Source organism: Balaenoptera ricei, chromosome 3 (genome assembly GCF_028023285.1).
Source record: "Balaenoptera ricei isolate mBalRic1 chromosome 3, mBalRic1.hap2, whole genome shotgun sequence".
Taxonomy (NCBI): Eukaryota; Metazoa; Chordata; class Mammalia; order Artiodactyla; family Balaenopteridae; genus Balaenoptera; species Balaenoptera ricei.
This window is the reverse complement of record NC_082641.1, coordinates 156,643,845-156,662,054: the sequence shown is the minus strand read 5'-3', so window position 1 is coordinate 156,662,054 and position 18,210 is coordinate 156,643,845. Positions and strand designations below refer to the sequence as shown.

General features: G+C 38.2%; 1 protein-coding gene across 1 annotated transcript in view; it reads left to right on the top strand.

The window, feature by feature from the left end:
* LOC132362764 (ELKS/Rab6-interacting/CAST family member 1-like) overlaps positions 1–18,210 on the top strand; it is a 173,825-nt gene that overhangs the window by 81,828 nt on the left and 73,787 nt on the right. The window contains 4 exon segments of the mRNA XM_059917738.1: positions 7,915–8,052; positions 9,302–9,442; positions 10,386–10,523; positions 16,243–16,436. Of these exon segments, the coding sequence (XP_059773721.1) occupies positions 7,915–8,052; positions 9,302–9,442; positions 10,386–10,523; positions 16,243–16,436 (611 nt within the window).

Here is an 18,210-nt window from a genome sequence, read left to right as displayed (position 1 = left end):
CCCTGTGGAGATTGCGTTGGCTAAAGAGACCTACCTTGTACAAGGCCACATCCCTTCCCATTGGTATCCAATGATTGATCCTTGTAGGGTACAAGGGCTTGAATCCATTGCCCTGACTTGGGGCAACTCTGAAAGGTCATCGCAGATTCAGAGCTCCCCATGGGGTTGTCTGAATCCTTTGGGACTTCATGGCAGCCTAATTTCTCCCTCTGCACCATCATGCTCCCCCCCCCACTTCCTTTCCACTGGTATTGATCCCAAGAGCACCCTCTGATTTCTTGAACAATAAAATCTGTCTCAAGGTCTGCTTCTTGGGAAACCCAGCCTTGTCACACTAGGATTGACTTTTAGTACAGGTTAGCTTACTTCAGGCCATAAAAGTAGGCCTGGCTAAAATAAAAATTGAGTGAGATGAACTTGAATTTAGACTTAAAATATGTGAAGCATCCTATTGCTGTTTCCTTTGGACCATATATTTCAAATAGGTTTTGCAAGTCTTGGTTTCTCTGGATTCATTTGTTATCTCTCAGTCTTCCTTTGGCATTGCGGAAAACCCCCCAAGTCTCTGACAGCTTGGTTTGGTCCCACAGTATGAACCTGTGGAAGGTGTGGGTTAAATAGAAACGCTCACATGTCCCACAGAAACCCCTAGAGATTTCCCATGTTGGTAAGTGCATATGTTAGGAGAATCTCTCTTATCATGATCCTAATCATATTTCTTGTAAATCCTGAGATTTCTCAGATAGGAGTTAGAAAATTATTGCTTTTGTCATTATCATTGAAATCATGTATGTCCCTTCTGAATATTTGAAAAATGTGGAAAAGGTATAACAAGGAAAATTCTATGTAAAAATAAACTTTTCCTTCAAATTGGGATAATATTGTACATTTTGATAACTTTTCTTTTTCATGTAATGTTATATAATAAAGAAGTTTGCATATCCTTAATTAATCATCAAGTATATGAACTGTAATGGTTGATAGAGCATATTTAATTTAGCTAGCCTTCTATTGTTATGTACTTGATTTTTCCCGACTTTGTTATTGGTAATAAGTAATACAAAGAATAGTGGTTCTTTGTGGGGGGATGGGCAGAAACTAAGCCTAGTGTGTCTGCTTTAGTTAGTTACTTAAAAATACTGAGTTCTTTCACCACTAAAATGTAGTGAACTATTAGATCTAAGAGTGTTCTATCTATTGTTATCGCACAGGTTCAAGGGATGCCATTCGTATAGGTGTGAATTGAGGTCCTAGGTGCAGTCTCATCATTGCCGCTGCTTCACAAGGACAGCCACCGTGGATTTATGGGTCCTCTTTTTGTTTTTTTTTTTTTGAGCAATTTTAGCATATGAATATCCGTCAAGTTTTTTTTGTTTGTTTTTTTTTGTTTTTTTAAATTTTATTTATTTATTTATTTATTTTTGGCTGTGTTGAGTCTTCGTTTCTGTGCGAGGGCTTTCTCCAGTTGCGGCAAGTGGGGACCACTCTTCATCGCGGTGCGCAGGCCTCTCACTGTCGCAGCCTCCAGACGCGCAGGCTCAGTAGCTGTGGCTCACGGGCCTAGTTGCTCCGCGGCATGTGGGATCCTTCCAGACCAGGGCTCGAACCCGTGTCCCCTGCATTGGCAGGCAGATTCTTAACCACTGTGCCGCCAGGGAAGCCCCGTCAAGTTTTTATATATGCCTGCCAGATATAAAAAGAAGTATTTGAGCCATTTCCTTAATTGTCTACCAAGCAGATCTTGACTAGCAGTGTGACCTTTGGTCTCACCAGCTTTTACTTCATATTATCCAGTTATTTTAATTCAAGAGGTCCCTAGTTCCATTATCTGTACCATGAGCAAGTCTATCAAGGAACTTACTTTCCCTCCCAGCAATTAATAAAATCTAACCGGAGCAATGGACTCTGTATTTTCCTAAAGGTCATACCTATACTTCCTGTATAGTTCAATTTGAACAGTTTTTAAGATAAAATACAGAGGTACTCTGCTGAAGTGTATTACTTTTTAAATGTTCTCGTCTTTCCCATCATAAGAATACAGTTGTATTTTAGAATTGAAAGGAATATTAGTGGTCTTTGTCTTGTAGGTAGGTAATTAGAAAGAACAAGTAACTTGCCCAGTGGGACATAGCTAGCTATTTATTCATCACGGTAATCCGTCCATTACTTATATGATGAGAGAATAGCACAATTGGGAGGGAAACTCAACCAAAGAAATAATTGGTTGTCAGCCAGAATCTTTGCTGGGCTTATTAAAGACCCTAAACAGTCATTGAGAATATAGATATGGGAGTTTTAACAACCTAAATTGTGTTTAAAACACTGCTTAGAGTTCCACATGACTTTGTTGCTCTTGTATCCTCTAATCGTTGGAAACACATAACTGGACAAGTAAAATTTAGAGACCAGTACAGTCTGGGCAAACCCTGATCATTTTGGTAAAGTATAGTTGTGCCTTGTTAGTACATTTCACAGGCCTGCAGGATGGTAGACAGACAATTGCGTAGATCAGGGGACTTAGTGAATTTTTCCTTTTTAGATTCCATTGATTACTGTAGGTCTCTTTTGCCAGCTGATTATGACCAGTTCATCCAGACTGTACTTTTACCACTGATACTGAGAGGTATTATTAACCAAGAAGGTAAAGGTCAGAGCCTTTCTGAGTAACTTGCTTTCCACAATACATTTGACACTGATGGCTGCTTAGAACAAGTGTGGAGGCATCATCCAAAAAATTCTTTCCTTTAAATGATGTTCCAGGTAGCTAGGTGACTGCAAGGAGTATTTTGGGATTTCTTGTCCTTAGAACTACATCCTACAGGAAGTCCCTTCTACGTTTGCTCAGTGATTAGGGCCTCAGCAGCAGAGCAGTCAGTTCCACTTGACTAGGAATAAATCACCCACGTTGAACCATGATAGTTTCTGACAACTGGCAATGCTGATAAAAACCAAAACAAAAGATGTTAAGAAATCTGTGCCAGTGTGGAGCTGGTGTGCAGATTTGATGGATTCACGTGCAGCATGCATTGTGCATTAGTCTTCCTCCTCTTTCATCGGTTTTTCTCTCTTTGTAAAATAAAAATTGTACGAGAAGAAAGGCTCTGTATCATATAATAATTATTTCGATTTTCTTTCTAGCCCAGTTAACAGAGTTATACCCTAATTAGAGAGGTCATTTTAAGGAAAACGCCTTCCTTCTCTAAGCAGTTATTTAGAAAGTGTTTCCTTCTTGAATTCTTCACTCTTAGTTCTTCTCTATGATTTTAGGCTGTATGTATAAACCTGATTGACCCTTCCCCTCCCTCTTCATCACCAGGGACACAGATAATATAGACTAAACACCAATTCCTTCGATCTCTGCACAGTTTTACTCATGCAGAAATTGAATACATGTTAATAGCTGCTTAATGATTTCTTCTTAATACAGATCGGTTATGCATAAAGTAGGAAGAGCCCATAGAATTATAAAATACATTATTTTCTGCAAGAATTTTTTATTAACTTTCAATATTACTAAGTATAAGTTATTAAAGTAAAAGAAGAAAAGCTTTTTTAGCTATTGTTAAGTGCTCCTTAGTCCGTGTGTATAAATAAACTAGCCTCCTTCTACCCCTTGAAAGGCCAAACAGACTGTCTTAATACTATCATGATATTGATCCTGATATCAAGTACCTTTGGTTCTGCCCACCAGCTTTAGTGTGTTATGTTTGACTATACACGGAAGTACATGGAAGATGCTCTTCTGCATTGGCAGTGGTTTGGTACCTCCACCCTTCCTTCTTTGCTTCTGTAGGGGAGAATATTTTCATATGTGACCGTAGTAATAACATTGTGTTTATTGATAAACACTACTTAATAACAAGGAATCATTTATGGAAAGATGCTTGAGACATCTTTGTGTGATTCTTCTTTTCCCCCCCCCGCCCCCCATCATAGAACATATTATTTATAGCACAGTGATTAAGAGTAGAATTCTGGAGCTAGATTGCCTAATAATTATAGTCTTGTATACCACACTCTCTGTGTTAGTGGTGCCTCTTGTCACCACTGCCGCCGCCTCCTCCACCACCCCCATCACGAGTAATTTTTTGTTGTTTTTATCATATTGCCATTTTAGGGATTCTGTGGTTTCTGTTTCTACAAAATGGAAAGTTTTTTTCTTGGGTAGATATTCTGAGCATATTTAAAGGAGTATTTTTCCACTTAGCATGATTCTGAAGCAGTCATCTTTATCATTAATAGTCGAGTATGTGCATAACTGATCCAGTTTTTCTCTTAGCTGTTGTATTCAAAGCTTTTGTAAATAGTGTATTTTAGATCCTGTGGATAATTGAACTTGGTATAGAATGGGATTTCCACTATATAGTTTATAGAAATTGCATAGTAAATACTGAAATGGTGTGACATGAGACTATTAGGGTGAACAGTTTTCACAGCCTCTATATTGGATTAGTTAAAAGAAGAGAATAATGGCAAGATTAATATGATAGCATTCATACACCCCTTGGTTAGCAACGTCTGAACCCAGAGAGCCTTGATCACAAAATCACGATTTTGAGTCTCAACCAAAGTGAGGATATATAAAAGGAGTTTTCAGTAGGATTCAGCTGCTGTCCATCATGATGCTGGGTAAACGGAAAGTGCTTTGTACACACCCATCCTCCCACACACCACACAGAGCCTCTTTTGGGTTAATGCTCTTGCAGCTGGTTTGCACATATCTGTATCTACTGCAGGTCTTCCTTGCCGATAGCAGCTTGCCCAAAGGAGACAGCTCTAGTGAGCGCTGCCCTTTCTTCACCGTGGAATGGCTATTTCTGCTCTCCAGGAATAGCCATCCTCTTCCTCCCCTCCAACTCAGCAGTTTAGACAGCTGGCTAATTGGATAAGAAAGTAGCTTAGGGAGAACTTGTTAATGGGGATTTTACCTGGTTTAGCAGCTTCTGCACCTGAGTATATCAGGAAAAGTCTTTTTGTTTGTTGGTTTGTTTGTTGGTTTTTGTTTTTGCTGGCAAAGAATAATGGATCCCTTTAATAGTTGGCCTACATACAAATTATACAAGTGGAATTGTTAACAGTGAACATCTTAATTATTTCTTAGATGCTGATGATGGAGGAGAAAGAAGGGTATAATCCTTATTATGCATGTAAGGGCTGTTTGTATATTAGGTGGGCTCATAAAACAAATCTCTGGTTTCTTGTATGTAAAACTTGGTTCTATGAAGTTTTATTTTTTAAAAAAGGTGGTTGTACTGCTCTTCCTTGGTAAAAAAGTCTAATCAACAGAATGATATCTTTTTTGTGTGTGTGTAAGGTTTATATGTCAGCAACTAGGATGACCCGCACAGCTGGTTAAATATGTAAACACCAGGGCATTGCCTTCTGTATGTTATGGAGTACTAGATTTTTAAGTGGCAAAATCTCTTTAGTGGTTGTGAATTTACCTAAGTATTGATCCATATGAGATTCCAGTAGGAGTGTCCGACTAAACTAAAGGAAACTAATGCTTTTCATATGTGATGGTCTTTTCTCTCACAGTATGCTTTGGACTTTATCGGCATGGAAAAGACTGGAGCCAGTTGCAGTGGTTCACCTGTAGGATTCTTCCTTCGTTAAAGAGTGAAAATCCAAGCCTGACAGTACTCATGGTTCCCTATTCTGAGTTCGCTGAATCTTTTCGCTTAGCTTATTTGTTCTGCTGTGGAATTCTCAGGGACTGTAGAGAGGGACCTTTTTTTCTTCCCCTTGGAAGGGTCTGCTTGGAATGAAGCAGACCCTTAAAGAGCTTATATTAAATTGATTGATGCAGGAATTATTTGAAGGTTGGATTTAGGTTCTTTTGTAGTTCTTTTCTTGGCAGAAGTCTATGTGTATGCCTAAATACAGTTTATAAAAGTCCAAGCTTATGTATTATTTACTAACTAATGAACCAGAATTTATTATAGACCTGATGTGTACCAGATATGAAGATACAAAGCTGGGGTAGAGGAGTAAGATCCAGTCTATTTGTGGAGATGTGTATAGAATGAGTAATAACAATATGGTTGGAGATTCGTGTTATAATGTATAGATAGATGAAAGAATGGAGATAAATGTATAGATAGAGAAAAGAATGGGAGATGTGTATATGTATGTATGTAGATCAGTACTTTGTTCACGTGTGATGGCATACAGACTGTGGTCATCTTATTGTCATGGGGGTAAGAGCAAGAAAGTCGTCCCAAAGCAGATAACATTTATGTTGCTTTTTGAAAGCCATGTGAAATAAACCAGCTAGTTCAAGAGTAGACGATGATATTATATTCTCCTGCTTCATTTTTCTCTGTAGGACTTATCACCATCCTACATACTATGTTCACTTCATTCATTCATTCCTTGTCTATCGTATTACGATTAAGCTCTTTGAGGGTAGGGATATTTGTCTCTTTGGATTAATTCTATATCCTCAACACCTAGAAAACTGCCTGGCACGTAGCTGAATGAAAGAATGAAGTTTGTGAGTTTTAGAATAGTTGTCTTACTTATTTTCCTTTTGCTTATTAAGAATCTCTCTCTACAGTTCCTCCATATTTTTGCTTCCTATTTTTCACTGTGTGTACGGGAGTCTCCCTAGTGATAATATGCTGTTTCCACACTAGTTCACAAACCCATCCCCTATTTTCCATCTCTCTTAACTCACTTAGTTTCCAAACTCTCTTACCTGAATTGATACACTCTCCTAGCTGTTTTCATGCCTCTACGTAACTCCCCTTAGATATTGACTATCTTCTCCACAGCTATCAGAATTATCAGTCTGAAATACAGAACTGACCAGACTGTTTCTTTGCTTAAAAGTCCCTAATAGTCCCCATCTGTCTAGATTAAAATGTGTGCTCGTTAGAATGGCACGGAAGCCCATCCATAGCTTGGATTCAGGTACATAAAGTCCCCTTCCCATCTTATAATGAAAATGGGTCTGTTCATTTTTCTTTGTGTCACTAGTGCCTGGCATGTAATAGAGACTTCACCAATAGTTTTTTGAGTAAATGAATGCGTACTAGGGTATATGAAGGAATGAATAACTATAATAATAAATTTCATTGAAAATGCTTGCTGTTGAAATAAAAGATGATATAAAAACCTAACTTGAACACTAGCATTTAAGAACAGTTTTTCCGGGCTTCCCTGGTGGCGCAGTGGTTGAGAATCTGCCTGCCAATGCAGGGGGCACGGGTTCGAGCCCTGGTCTGGGAAGATCCCACATGCCGCGGAGCAGCTGGGCCCGTGAGCCACAACTACTGGGCCTGCGCGTCTGGAGCCTGTGCTCCACAACAAGAGAGGCCGCGACAGTGAGAGGCCCGCGACCGCGATGAAGAGTGGCCCCCGCTCGCCACAACCAAAGAAAGCCCTCACACAGAAACGAAGACCCAACACAGCCAAAAATAAATAAATAAATAAATAAATTTAAGGACAGTTTTTCCTTTTTACAGCTGATTTGTTTTTCTTAGCATCCAGCTGTTCAATTTGCTGTCCTCCCTCAGCATTTTTTAAAGGAATCTCTCTGGGCATTTACACTGTTGCTTTGGAAGTAATCCAGTTTCTCATGGCTTTCCTCCCTGTAGGTCTTCCCTTTATCCCTATCCCTATATGTTGGGTCTTTTCTCCCTAGCTACTTTGCTTATTTCTTTATAGAGATTTATGACTCTGCATGTATGACCATACCCATGTGTATGTCTTTTCTGTCTTCTGGCTATAAGTTCTCAGTTTAAAGCTTTGCATGAAGTTCTAAGACCCTTAGGGTTAAATTACTTCTACAGAGCACACACTGACAACCCTGATCTACCTGTTTCCAACTTAAAATGATTTTTATTGTGACTGTTTGTATTTCTCTGAATTTCCTTTTTTTCCCCCCCTTAAATGTGTGTGCACACTCAGAATGAAAAGCTCCAAGAGCAACTTAGAGATAAGGAAAAGCAGATGAGCAGCTTGAAGGAGCGAGTCAAATCCTTGCAGGGTGACACCACCAACACTGACACCGCCTTGACTACTTTGGAGGAGGCCCTTGCCGAGAAGGTGGGTGACTGGCCCAGACTCCTCACAGACACATTTCTTCTGCCTTCTCATTAATCTGAAAGTCACTTTAGTGCTGAGACTTGATAGAGGAGACAGAAGAAGTCGCTTTGGCAAAAGGGAAAAGAGCTGCCTGTACTGTTGCTGACGTACCCAGTGTAAGGGAAAGAAGATTCGTTTTGTTGTTGCCAATTTAAGCACCTGTTGCTAGGCAGGATGGATTCCGTACTGGAGGGCAGTGGCTGAAGTTTCTAAAGAATCAGCCATGTGCTCCCTGTTTACTATCTTTATGTGTATGGTCAGCTAGAATTCGGTGATGTGGGAATGTCGGACGCTGACCATCAGGAGGCAACATTAGTTCTCTTTTACTGTGCCGCATTGGGATCTAATATATTCATGGGTTTTAGTTATTAATACAGTGTACTTGCTGTTTTTCTAGTCGTGGCCTTGCCACTTCATTTTGCCTTCATGAGCAAACCTAGTTTTTACAGGAATGGTTGACTAAATAAAGAAGTGGCCCAACATGACAAGTGTTAATGTCTTGGAGGAGGTTTAAGGACTCTTGGTGGGGCATTTTAATTGGATTCTTCTTCTTTTTTCTTTAAGGCATAGGGTTACTGTTCCTTAAGCCTCTTGGACTCAGAATGTTTCAGGCTTCCTGCCCAGGGATCAAGGCTTGATCCCCGAATATATTCAGAAATAATACCCATAAATGTACTTAAATTGCTTCAACTTTCAAACTTCCTGAGTATCTGTTGACAGAAGTTTTAATGGTTTCTCTTTTCTTTATCCTTCTTTATGCTTTAAGCTCAACAAATCATAATCTCTCCAACCTCCTCCTGTTTGCTGTGTGAGTTGTGGGTTGTTTCCATTGCTTTGTAGGCAACATGTGAATTATATATAGAAAAGAAATATTTGCTACTTATTGTCCTTAGGGTATATGTATAAGTTTTTTGTTGCTTGGGATTTGAATAAATGAGATTATTCCAAAAGAATACTCTAGGGACATCTAATACTAATTAAGGTTATAGGAAAAGAAACCTAGGGGAATCAAAAGAACAAAACCAGATGTATGTTAGGGCAAGATAGGTTGGAAGGTTGAATTCTTTACAAGGTCAATTATTAACGACCTATCACTGTCTTTTGAATGGAGGATGGAAGTGTGAAATTTTATCAGCTAGAAGCTGAATTGCAGTCATATGATAGAAGTATGAAAGGAATTTTCTCATGTATTGATGTACTCTCTTATCAGGAGCGGACAATCGAACGCTTAAAGGACCAGCGGGACCAAGATGAGCAAGAAAAGCAGGAGGAAATTGATAACTACAAAAAAGATCTTAAAGACCTGAAAGAAAAAGTCAGCCTGTTGCAAGGCGACCTCTCAGAGAAAGAGGTCAAGATCACCAAAATGGAATTATTTGGTTTGCTTAGCCAGTGCATTGTGTGTATATGTTGTTGGTGTTTACATAATGCGTATAAAAAAAGGGTCTGTTGGAAGATTTAAAGAATCTTCTTATAGCAGGGATTATTTCAGGAAGCTTTGCAGAGATATAGTAGATGGAATCATTTCTTTCCTAAGTCTTACCTCTTACCTCTTGCAACTGTTATGAGTTGGCTTCTTACTTGCTAATGACGTTTTACAGATCCTAAAATAACAGTATTTCTCCAGTTACATTTGGAGAAATATTGTGCTAATGGTGAGAAAGCTGATAGACGAATGGCATGTGCACAAGGAGGACAGTTTATTTACATCAGCTCTTAACGATCACCTCAGCATTGGCAGAGAATCTTAAATGATTGTTGACCAATTAGGTGACTTAATAGACTTTGATTTTACTTTTGAAGAATCTTGTCGATGTCACCTAAATAGCAGAAATGCCTAATGCCTTGTGATCAGATAATAATGAGCTTTAGGGACATTCTCAGGGTTTTCTTTCTAATATCTTTAGGAAAATTTATGGGAATTTGTGTTTCTAATAGAATGTTTCTTCCAAAATTAGAAGAGAAGAAAAAAGTCAGTGTAGCTACTAAGGTTGACTGCTTACATTCACAAAGCTTGATCTATTTCCATTTATTTTGTGGGAATGGATATGTATTGGTAGAGCTCTTTAAGTCACTATTCAGTTGGTATTTCTTGGGAATTCATTCTGTTTTAGTTAGAACTTGAAAGCCAGAGCTAATGTTGTTGTTCTGTATTTCATGTTCTTGAAGTGGAAATATGTCAGTATATGCTAATGGAAAGAAACTACAAACCACCAGGAAAATAAATTTAAGAATTTAAATCTCCATTTTGTTAATAAATAGTATTTATTCTAGATGTATGTTGCTTCTTTTAGGCTTCACTCTTGGATCTGAAAGAGCATGCTTCTTCCCTGGCTTCCGCAGGATTGAAAAAGGACTCACGGCTTAAGACACTAGAAATTGCTTTGGAGCAGAAGGAAGAGTGTCTGAAGATGGACTCGCAGTTGAAAAAGGTTAAAGAAAACTTTTCCAATTTCTTGCTTTGCTTTATTTATTTTTTTTAAGTTTCTGCTTTATAACAAAGTGAATCAGCTATACATAAACATATATCCCCATATCTCCTCCCTCTTGCATCTCCCTCCCATCCTCCCTATCCCACCCCTCTAGGTGGTCACAAAGCACTGAGCTGATCTCCCTGTGCTATGCGGCTGCTTCCCACTAGCTATCTGTTTTACATTTGGTAGTGTATATATGTCCATGCCACTCTCTCACTTCGTCCCAGCTTACCCTTCCCCCTCCCCGTGTCCTCAAGTCCATTCTCTACATCTGCGTCTTTATTCCTGTCCTGCCCCTAGGTTCTTCATAACTTTTTTTTTTTTTTTAGATTCCGTATGTATGTGTTAGCATACGGTATTTGTTTTTCTCTTTCTGACTTACTTCACTCTGTATGACAGACTCTAGGTCCATCCACCTCACTACAAATAACTCAATTTCATTTCTTTTTATGGCTGAGTAATATTCTATTGTATATATGTGCAACATCTTCTTTATCCATTCATCTGTTGATGGACACTTAGGTTGCTTCCATGTCCTGGCTATTGTCAATAGAGCTGTAATGAACATTGTGGTACATGACTCTTTTTGAATTATGGTTTTCTCAGGGTATATGCCCAGTAGTGGGATTGCTGGGTTGTATGGTAGTTCTATTTATAGTTTCTTAAGGAACCTCCCTACTGTTCTCCGTAGTGGTTGTATCACTTTACATTCCCACCAACAGTGCAAGAGGGTTCCCTTTTCTCCACACCCTCTCCAGCATTTATTGTTTGTAGATTTTTTGATAATGGCCATTCTGACTGGTGTGAGGTGATACCTCATTGTAGTTTGGATTTGCATTTCTCTAATGATTAGTGATGTTGAGCATCCTTTCATGTGTTTGTTGGCAATCTGTATATCTTCTTTGGAGAAATGTCTATTTAGGTCTTCTGCCCATTTTTGGATTGGGTTGTTTGTTTTTTGATATTGAACTGCATGAGCTGCTTGTATATTTTGGAGTTTAATCCTTTGTCAGTTGCTTCATTTGCAAATATTTTCTCCCATTCTGAGGGTTGTCTTCTCATCTTGTTTATGGTTTCCTTTGCTGTGCAAAAGCTTCTAAGTTTCTAGGTCCCATTTGTTTATTTTTGTTTTTATTTCCATTTCTCTAGGAGGTGGGTCAAAAAGGATCTTGCTGCAGATTTATGTCATAGAGTGTTCTGCCTCTGTTTTCCTCTAAGAGTTGGATAGTGTCTGGCCTTACATTTAGGTCTTTAACCCATTTTGAGTCTATTTTTGTGTATGGTGTTAGGGAGTGTTCTGCTTTCATTCTTTTACATGTAGCTGTCCAGTTTTCCCAGCACCATTTATTGAAGAGGCTGTCTTTTCTCCATTGTATATTCTTGCCTCCTTTATCAAGAATAAGGTGACCATATGTGAGTGGGTTTATCTCTGGGCTTTTTACCCTGTTCCATTGATCTGTATTTCTGTTTTTGTGCCAGTCCCATACTGTCTTGATGACTGTTCTTGCTTTGCCTTAAATAACAGCATAGTAGAAAACGCTATAGTGTCCATATGGAATAACTTACCAGTGGAGTAATAATCTCCTAAAATTCAAAATACCATTTATACCTTGATTAATTCTCTTGGCATTCTTATCCTATTTTACTTTACTCCTGAGAGTCCCCAAACTCTTAGAAAATTGGCAATTCAGAGTAAGATTAAAATATGCAGCTCCTTTATAGATGACATGTAAGACCACAATGTAAAAATCTCAATTATCTGATATTTTTCTTCTATTATTAGCATTAGGCTTCCTGGCAAGAGAGAATTTAACAGTGATAATCACCCATACCGGTGAATATTAGAATTTGGTACAGGTATTTACTATCCATTTCATTGATTTACACCTCTCTAATATTTATATGGCAGTTTGTGGTTTTCAAAGCACTTTCATACTTATTATCTCTGAGTTACCAACTCTGATTAACTGGGTCCAGTTCATGTGATTACTGATGAGAAGGGGGCCCAGCCTAGTCTTGAGACTTGGTGGTGTTCTTTTGACATATATTGGGTGTGTTCAGCATGAACACCTTGTGATGAATCATTATTTAGGGTATGCCAGAAATGAAGTCATATTCTTAAGCTAAGGAAAGGAAGAAAATCCAGTAGCTTAAAGTTACTTTTGAATAAGTAGGAAAATACTTTTTTTGAGATTAACTAGTTCAGATTTGGTGATTGACTTTTTTCCCCCTCACTAAAGAAGTGGAGGTAATTTTCTATTTAATACCGGAATATTGAAGGTAAGACTGTTAGATGTATTTAGGATTATGAAACTGAGCAGTAACTGTCAAGAGTAATAAATGTTATTCACTAATATTCCAAACTCGCCTATTTATAGCAATCCCACATTTTCTCTTTGTTTATTTTTAATCTCCTTGTTATGATACTTCTATAGCTGGCCATTTTTATGATCTCTTAAACTTTGTGTTTAGGTTCATGAGAAAAAATAAAGTTATCTTTGGGTAGAGGACTTGGTGGCTTCCCCCTCCTCTGATTTATTACTTGTTTTTCTGCTAATTGCCATTTTACTTTTCGTATTTTCCCTTCTTTCATTCTGGACAACTGTAACTTTTCATTTTAATTAATTAGTGATGTTTTCCTGTTACACTGCTCCCACAATGCCCTCCTCCAACCTAAATATAGGTTGCTCTAGAGTTTGCAATATACATTTTCACTCTTTTCTTTTTCCTCAGCTTTTTCAATGCCAAAAATTGTAGATATTTAAGGTGTACAACATGATGCTTTCATCTATGTATGCGTTGTGAAATGGTTACCACAGTCAAGCTAATTAACACATTCATCAACCTTAAATAGTTACCTTTTTTCGTGTGTGTGGTGAGAACACTTTTTAAAAATTGTAGTATAATTGACATATAACATTTTATTAGTTTCTGGTGTACAACATAACAACTCAATATTTGTATATATTGCAGAATCATCACCACAGTAAATCTATTGAACATCCATCAATATACATAGTTATAAATTTTTTTTCTTGTGATGAGAACTTTTAAGATGTATTCTCTTAGCAACTTTGACATATGCAGCACATATTTATAGTCACCATGCTGTACATCACATCCCCAGGACTTACTGTTTTGTAACTGGAAATGTGTACCTTCTGGTCCCCTTCACCCATGTCGCCCACCTCTGACTCCCCACTTCTGGCAGGCTACCGGTCTTTTCTGTGAGCTTGGTCTTTTTGTTTTTGTTTTAGATTCCATATATAAGTGCAATCATAATGACATTTATCTACTCTGTCTGACTTATCTCACTTAGCATGTTCTCAAGGTCCATCCATATTGTGGCCAATGAAAAGACTTTCCCCCTTTTTTATGGCTGAGTAATATTCCTGTGTGTGTATACATACATACATACGTACATACCACATTTTCTTATCTATTCATCCACTGATGGACACTTAGGTTGTTGAGAACACTTTTTAAGATGTATTCTCTTAGCAAATTTCAAGTATGCAACACAACATTGTTAACTAGAGTCGATATCCTATACGTTAGATCCCCAGGACTTATTCATCTTATAACTGAAAGTTTGTACACTTTGACCAACATCTTCCCATTTCCCCACCCCCAGCCCCTGGCAGCCACCCTTCTACCCTCTGCTTTTCTGAGTTCACCTTTTTCAGATTCCACATTATAAGCAAGATCTTCCATGTTTTTAATATGTGGCATTTCCTTCTCATTCTTCTTTGCAGTGTCCATTTTTCTGCTTACATTGCCCCTCTACTCTTGGGTGTTGTCTCCTTTTCCCCTTAGCGCCTTTAACTATTTTTTAAAAATACTTATTTATTTTATTTATTTATTTTTTTGTCTGTGTTGGGTCTTGGTTGTGGCATGCGGGATCTTCATTGTGATGCGCGGGCTCTCTAGTTGTGGCGCACGGGCTCCAGAGCGCATGGGCTCTGTCGTTTGTGGGATGCAGCCTCTCTAGTTGAGGCATGGGGGCTCCGTAGTGGCGGCGCACGGGCTTAGTTGCCCTGCGGCATGTGGGATCTTAGTTCTCTGACCGGGGATCAAACCCGTGTCCCCCGCACTGGAAGACGGATTCTTAACCGCTGGACCACCAGGGAAGTCCTGTGCCTTTAGCTATTTATCATAGTTACTTTAAATTCCCTGTCTGGTAATTCCAACATCTGTGTCAAATATCTGAGTCTTATTTTTTACTAGCAGGGGCGAGAGTGGGAGAAATGCCCTTTCCCCAGGTAGGACAAAGCTCTGTTAAAATTTTTACTCCTGAGGGTCTGTCTTTGGATAGAGTACACTTTGGGCATATTTCACAATTGTTACTCTTCCCCTCCTGCAGCCAGAACCACAAGGGGATTTTTGTTGGCTCTTCACTGTGAGACCCTGGTGTGGTTCCTGGATTAAAGCCCATGAAAGTATGGGCCCCCCTAAAACCGCCGGCCCTGGGACTTTCCTCACTCTTTTGCTTGTACGTCCACACTCAGCCCCCAGCAGTTCCTTAAAATTACCACTTAAGTGTTTCTGCTCACAGCTTCTGCTCCAGGTGAGCAGATCTCAGCTTCAGCTCTGTGGGTTTGCCAGTGTCTCTTGATGTTGGAGGGGTAATTTTTCCTGTGACCTCAGTTCTCTGATAGGTCCTAGAAAACTCATTGATTTTCTGTTTTTCAACTTTTTCTTGTAAAAATAGTAGTGATGACTTCTGAGTTTTTTACATGTTGGAACTGAAGTTCCAGTAGCTTCCTGTATGGAACAGGCCTACTCATTCTTGTTTTATGAAGGTATTTGTATGAATTTTGCTGTTTAGAATAAAATCTAAAAATATAATAAAAACAATTTATTAATTATATTTGGGAATCAGCTTTAGTTTTATTCATTAACACATAACTGTTTATGGAATCAGTAAGTTAACCTATGCCCAGGAATTTGAAAGTAGATCACAGAGATTTAATTAACAACATACCTGTCTTATACAGCTTTTTCAGTTCTGCTAGATGTTGAATGAATTTGACTATTTTATCATGTCTGTTTCTCAACTTAATTTATATTGGAAATTGCCTTATTGAAAATAAAAAACCCTTTGACTTTAAAAAAATGTCTTAAAATAAATGAGAGCATATTTCCTAATGTAAGATTGAGATAAGAGTCTAGTAATAAAATGTAAGACCCAGAATAATTGTTAAATATCATATTTCAGATTTTATCCCATTCTAGTAGATAAGTGCTTCCCTAGCATTATTACATTTTAAAAGCAGGGCAGTGAAGTAAGTCAGACAGAGAAAGACAAATACTGTATGATCTCACTTATATGTGGAATGTAAAAACCAAAAACCAACCAAAAACTGAACTCATAGATACAGAGACCAGATTGGTAGTTGTCAGAAATGGAGGGCTGTGTGTGTGTGTGTGTGTTTGTATAATGGGTGGAGGTGGTCAAAAGGTACAAACTTCCAGTTATAAAAAAAAAAAATGTAACTGTGTAGTGATATTTTGTCTATGTAATATTTAAGCAGAGAAGAACCTTATAAATTGAAGACTAGCTATTAGATGTTTGATAATCCCCTGTTGAAATTGGAGTATAGGTGGCTTCTGAGGACATGGTTTGCCCACTGCCACTGTATGTATATCTGATAGAACTTGGACATTTTCTTTGTAGGCACACGAGGCAGCATCGGAAGCCAGAGCCAGTCCAGAGATGAGTGATCGAATACAGCAATTGGAGAGAGAGATTGCCAGGTACAAAGATGACTCTAGCAAGGCCCAGGCAGAAGTTGACCGCCTCTTGGAAATCTTGAAGGAGGTGGAAAGTGAGAAGAATGACAAAGATAAGAAGATTGCTGAGTTGGAAAGGTAAGGAAAGGGAAGCTGAAGAGGCACTCTCTATGTTAGAGAGGTTGAAGGATGGTTTTAAAACTATGTACTTTTCGGGACATATTTTTCCAATATATCTGCCTCTCTGAATTTACTTTATTACCTACTTTTTATTCTAAGTCAGTGTAGCTTCACTGTTGCAGTCTCTGAATGGCAACACGGAGTGGGAATAGATTGGGAAGCTATGGACTTCAGCATCATTGATTGGAAAGAGAAAGTATTCATTGATTAAGAAGTTAAAGTTTTCTACTGGCTAATCAAGAGAGTGCAGATAGGCACTTGCTCTCTCATTATTTATTTATCTGTGTAAGGAACAAATGAACCTCAAGTTTAAGGAGTTAAAATTTTTAATTGGTTTAGACCTTTTATGTTGAGCCGTTGCTCTTGTGGGCTGTGAATTTTTAGACTCTGTATTGTGGAGAAGCAAGCTATTACATTGGTACATAGGTCAAATTTAGAAGGAGGGACATTTTGAGGACAAGTTAGGAGACTTGGATGTGATTTTTTATTGAGCTCTGACTTTGACTTCTTCAGAATGAGCTTTGTTTAAACAGAACCAGCCAGATAGCTCTCTTGGAATTTTCTTTGCCTTTTTTTCTTGTTAGGGTATTTTGTACGAAAGATAAAGCGTATGCCTCTTGGCCTCTTCCTTTACACCATGTATTTAACATAAATTCACAAGTGCATAGAAATAGTTCTTCCAGTAGAACTGCATTAATCACTGTATTCTGAATAGTCAGAGAGACTGGCAGTGACAGAATGAAGTCATTAATCCGTGTGACTCCTTTGAGCCTGATTCTTAGAAGTATTTTATTTTCATGCTCTTGAACGTTGGGAAGTAGTAGACTACTTTCATAAGTTGTTTACTAAGTTTTAAATTTTTAGGATATTGGTAGACTTGATGTTTTCCCCTAGAAGTAACTTTTTCCTCTTGTTCTGTACCCATAGAATTTTGATTTTCAAAAAACTAAAAGGATAAAGTCCAACCCTCACAATTCTTCTTCACTAAGTTGAAAGTGTGAATGAATGAGCTGATCACCTACTCATTTGTTTCCTCTTATTTTGATATTAACTCTATTCGTGTTTTCTGGTCTGGTTCTGGATAAGATGGGTGGATAAAGTTCTTTAAGTCAGAATTAACAAATTATCAGAGTCTCAAGATTAGATTATGTATGTTTTTTGTACGTCTTCCCTGTTTGCACTGCATCTTTACCCCCAGCACACGTGCACGTGCACACACACACACACACACACACTCTCTCGTTACATACTTACATAAGTACATGCCTTTCTTTGCTTTTGTGTCACCCTGAAATCAACAGCAGTACTTCATAGATGTAATTTATTTTTATTTTATTTATTTATTTATTTAATTTTTGAAATCAGACTTTTATTCAAATCTTAATTTCATAGATTTTAAAATACGATACTTCTGATGGATTAGTGACTTCCCACTAAATGTATTTCAGTCTTTCAGAAAAGAAATTTCTTGATAAAGTTTTTTTTTGTTTTTTTTTTTTTAATAAATTTATTTATTTATTCATTTATTTATTTGTTTATGGCTGCGTTGGGTCTTCGTTGCTGTGCACAGGCTTTCTCTAGTTGCGGCGAGCGGGGACTACTCTTCTTTGTGGTGCGTGGGCTTCTTATTGCTGTGGCCTCTCTTGTTGCGGAGCACCGGCGCTAGGCATGCGGGCTCTAGAGCGCAGGCTAAGTAGTTGTGGCACACGGGCTTAGTTGCTCCGTGGCATGT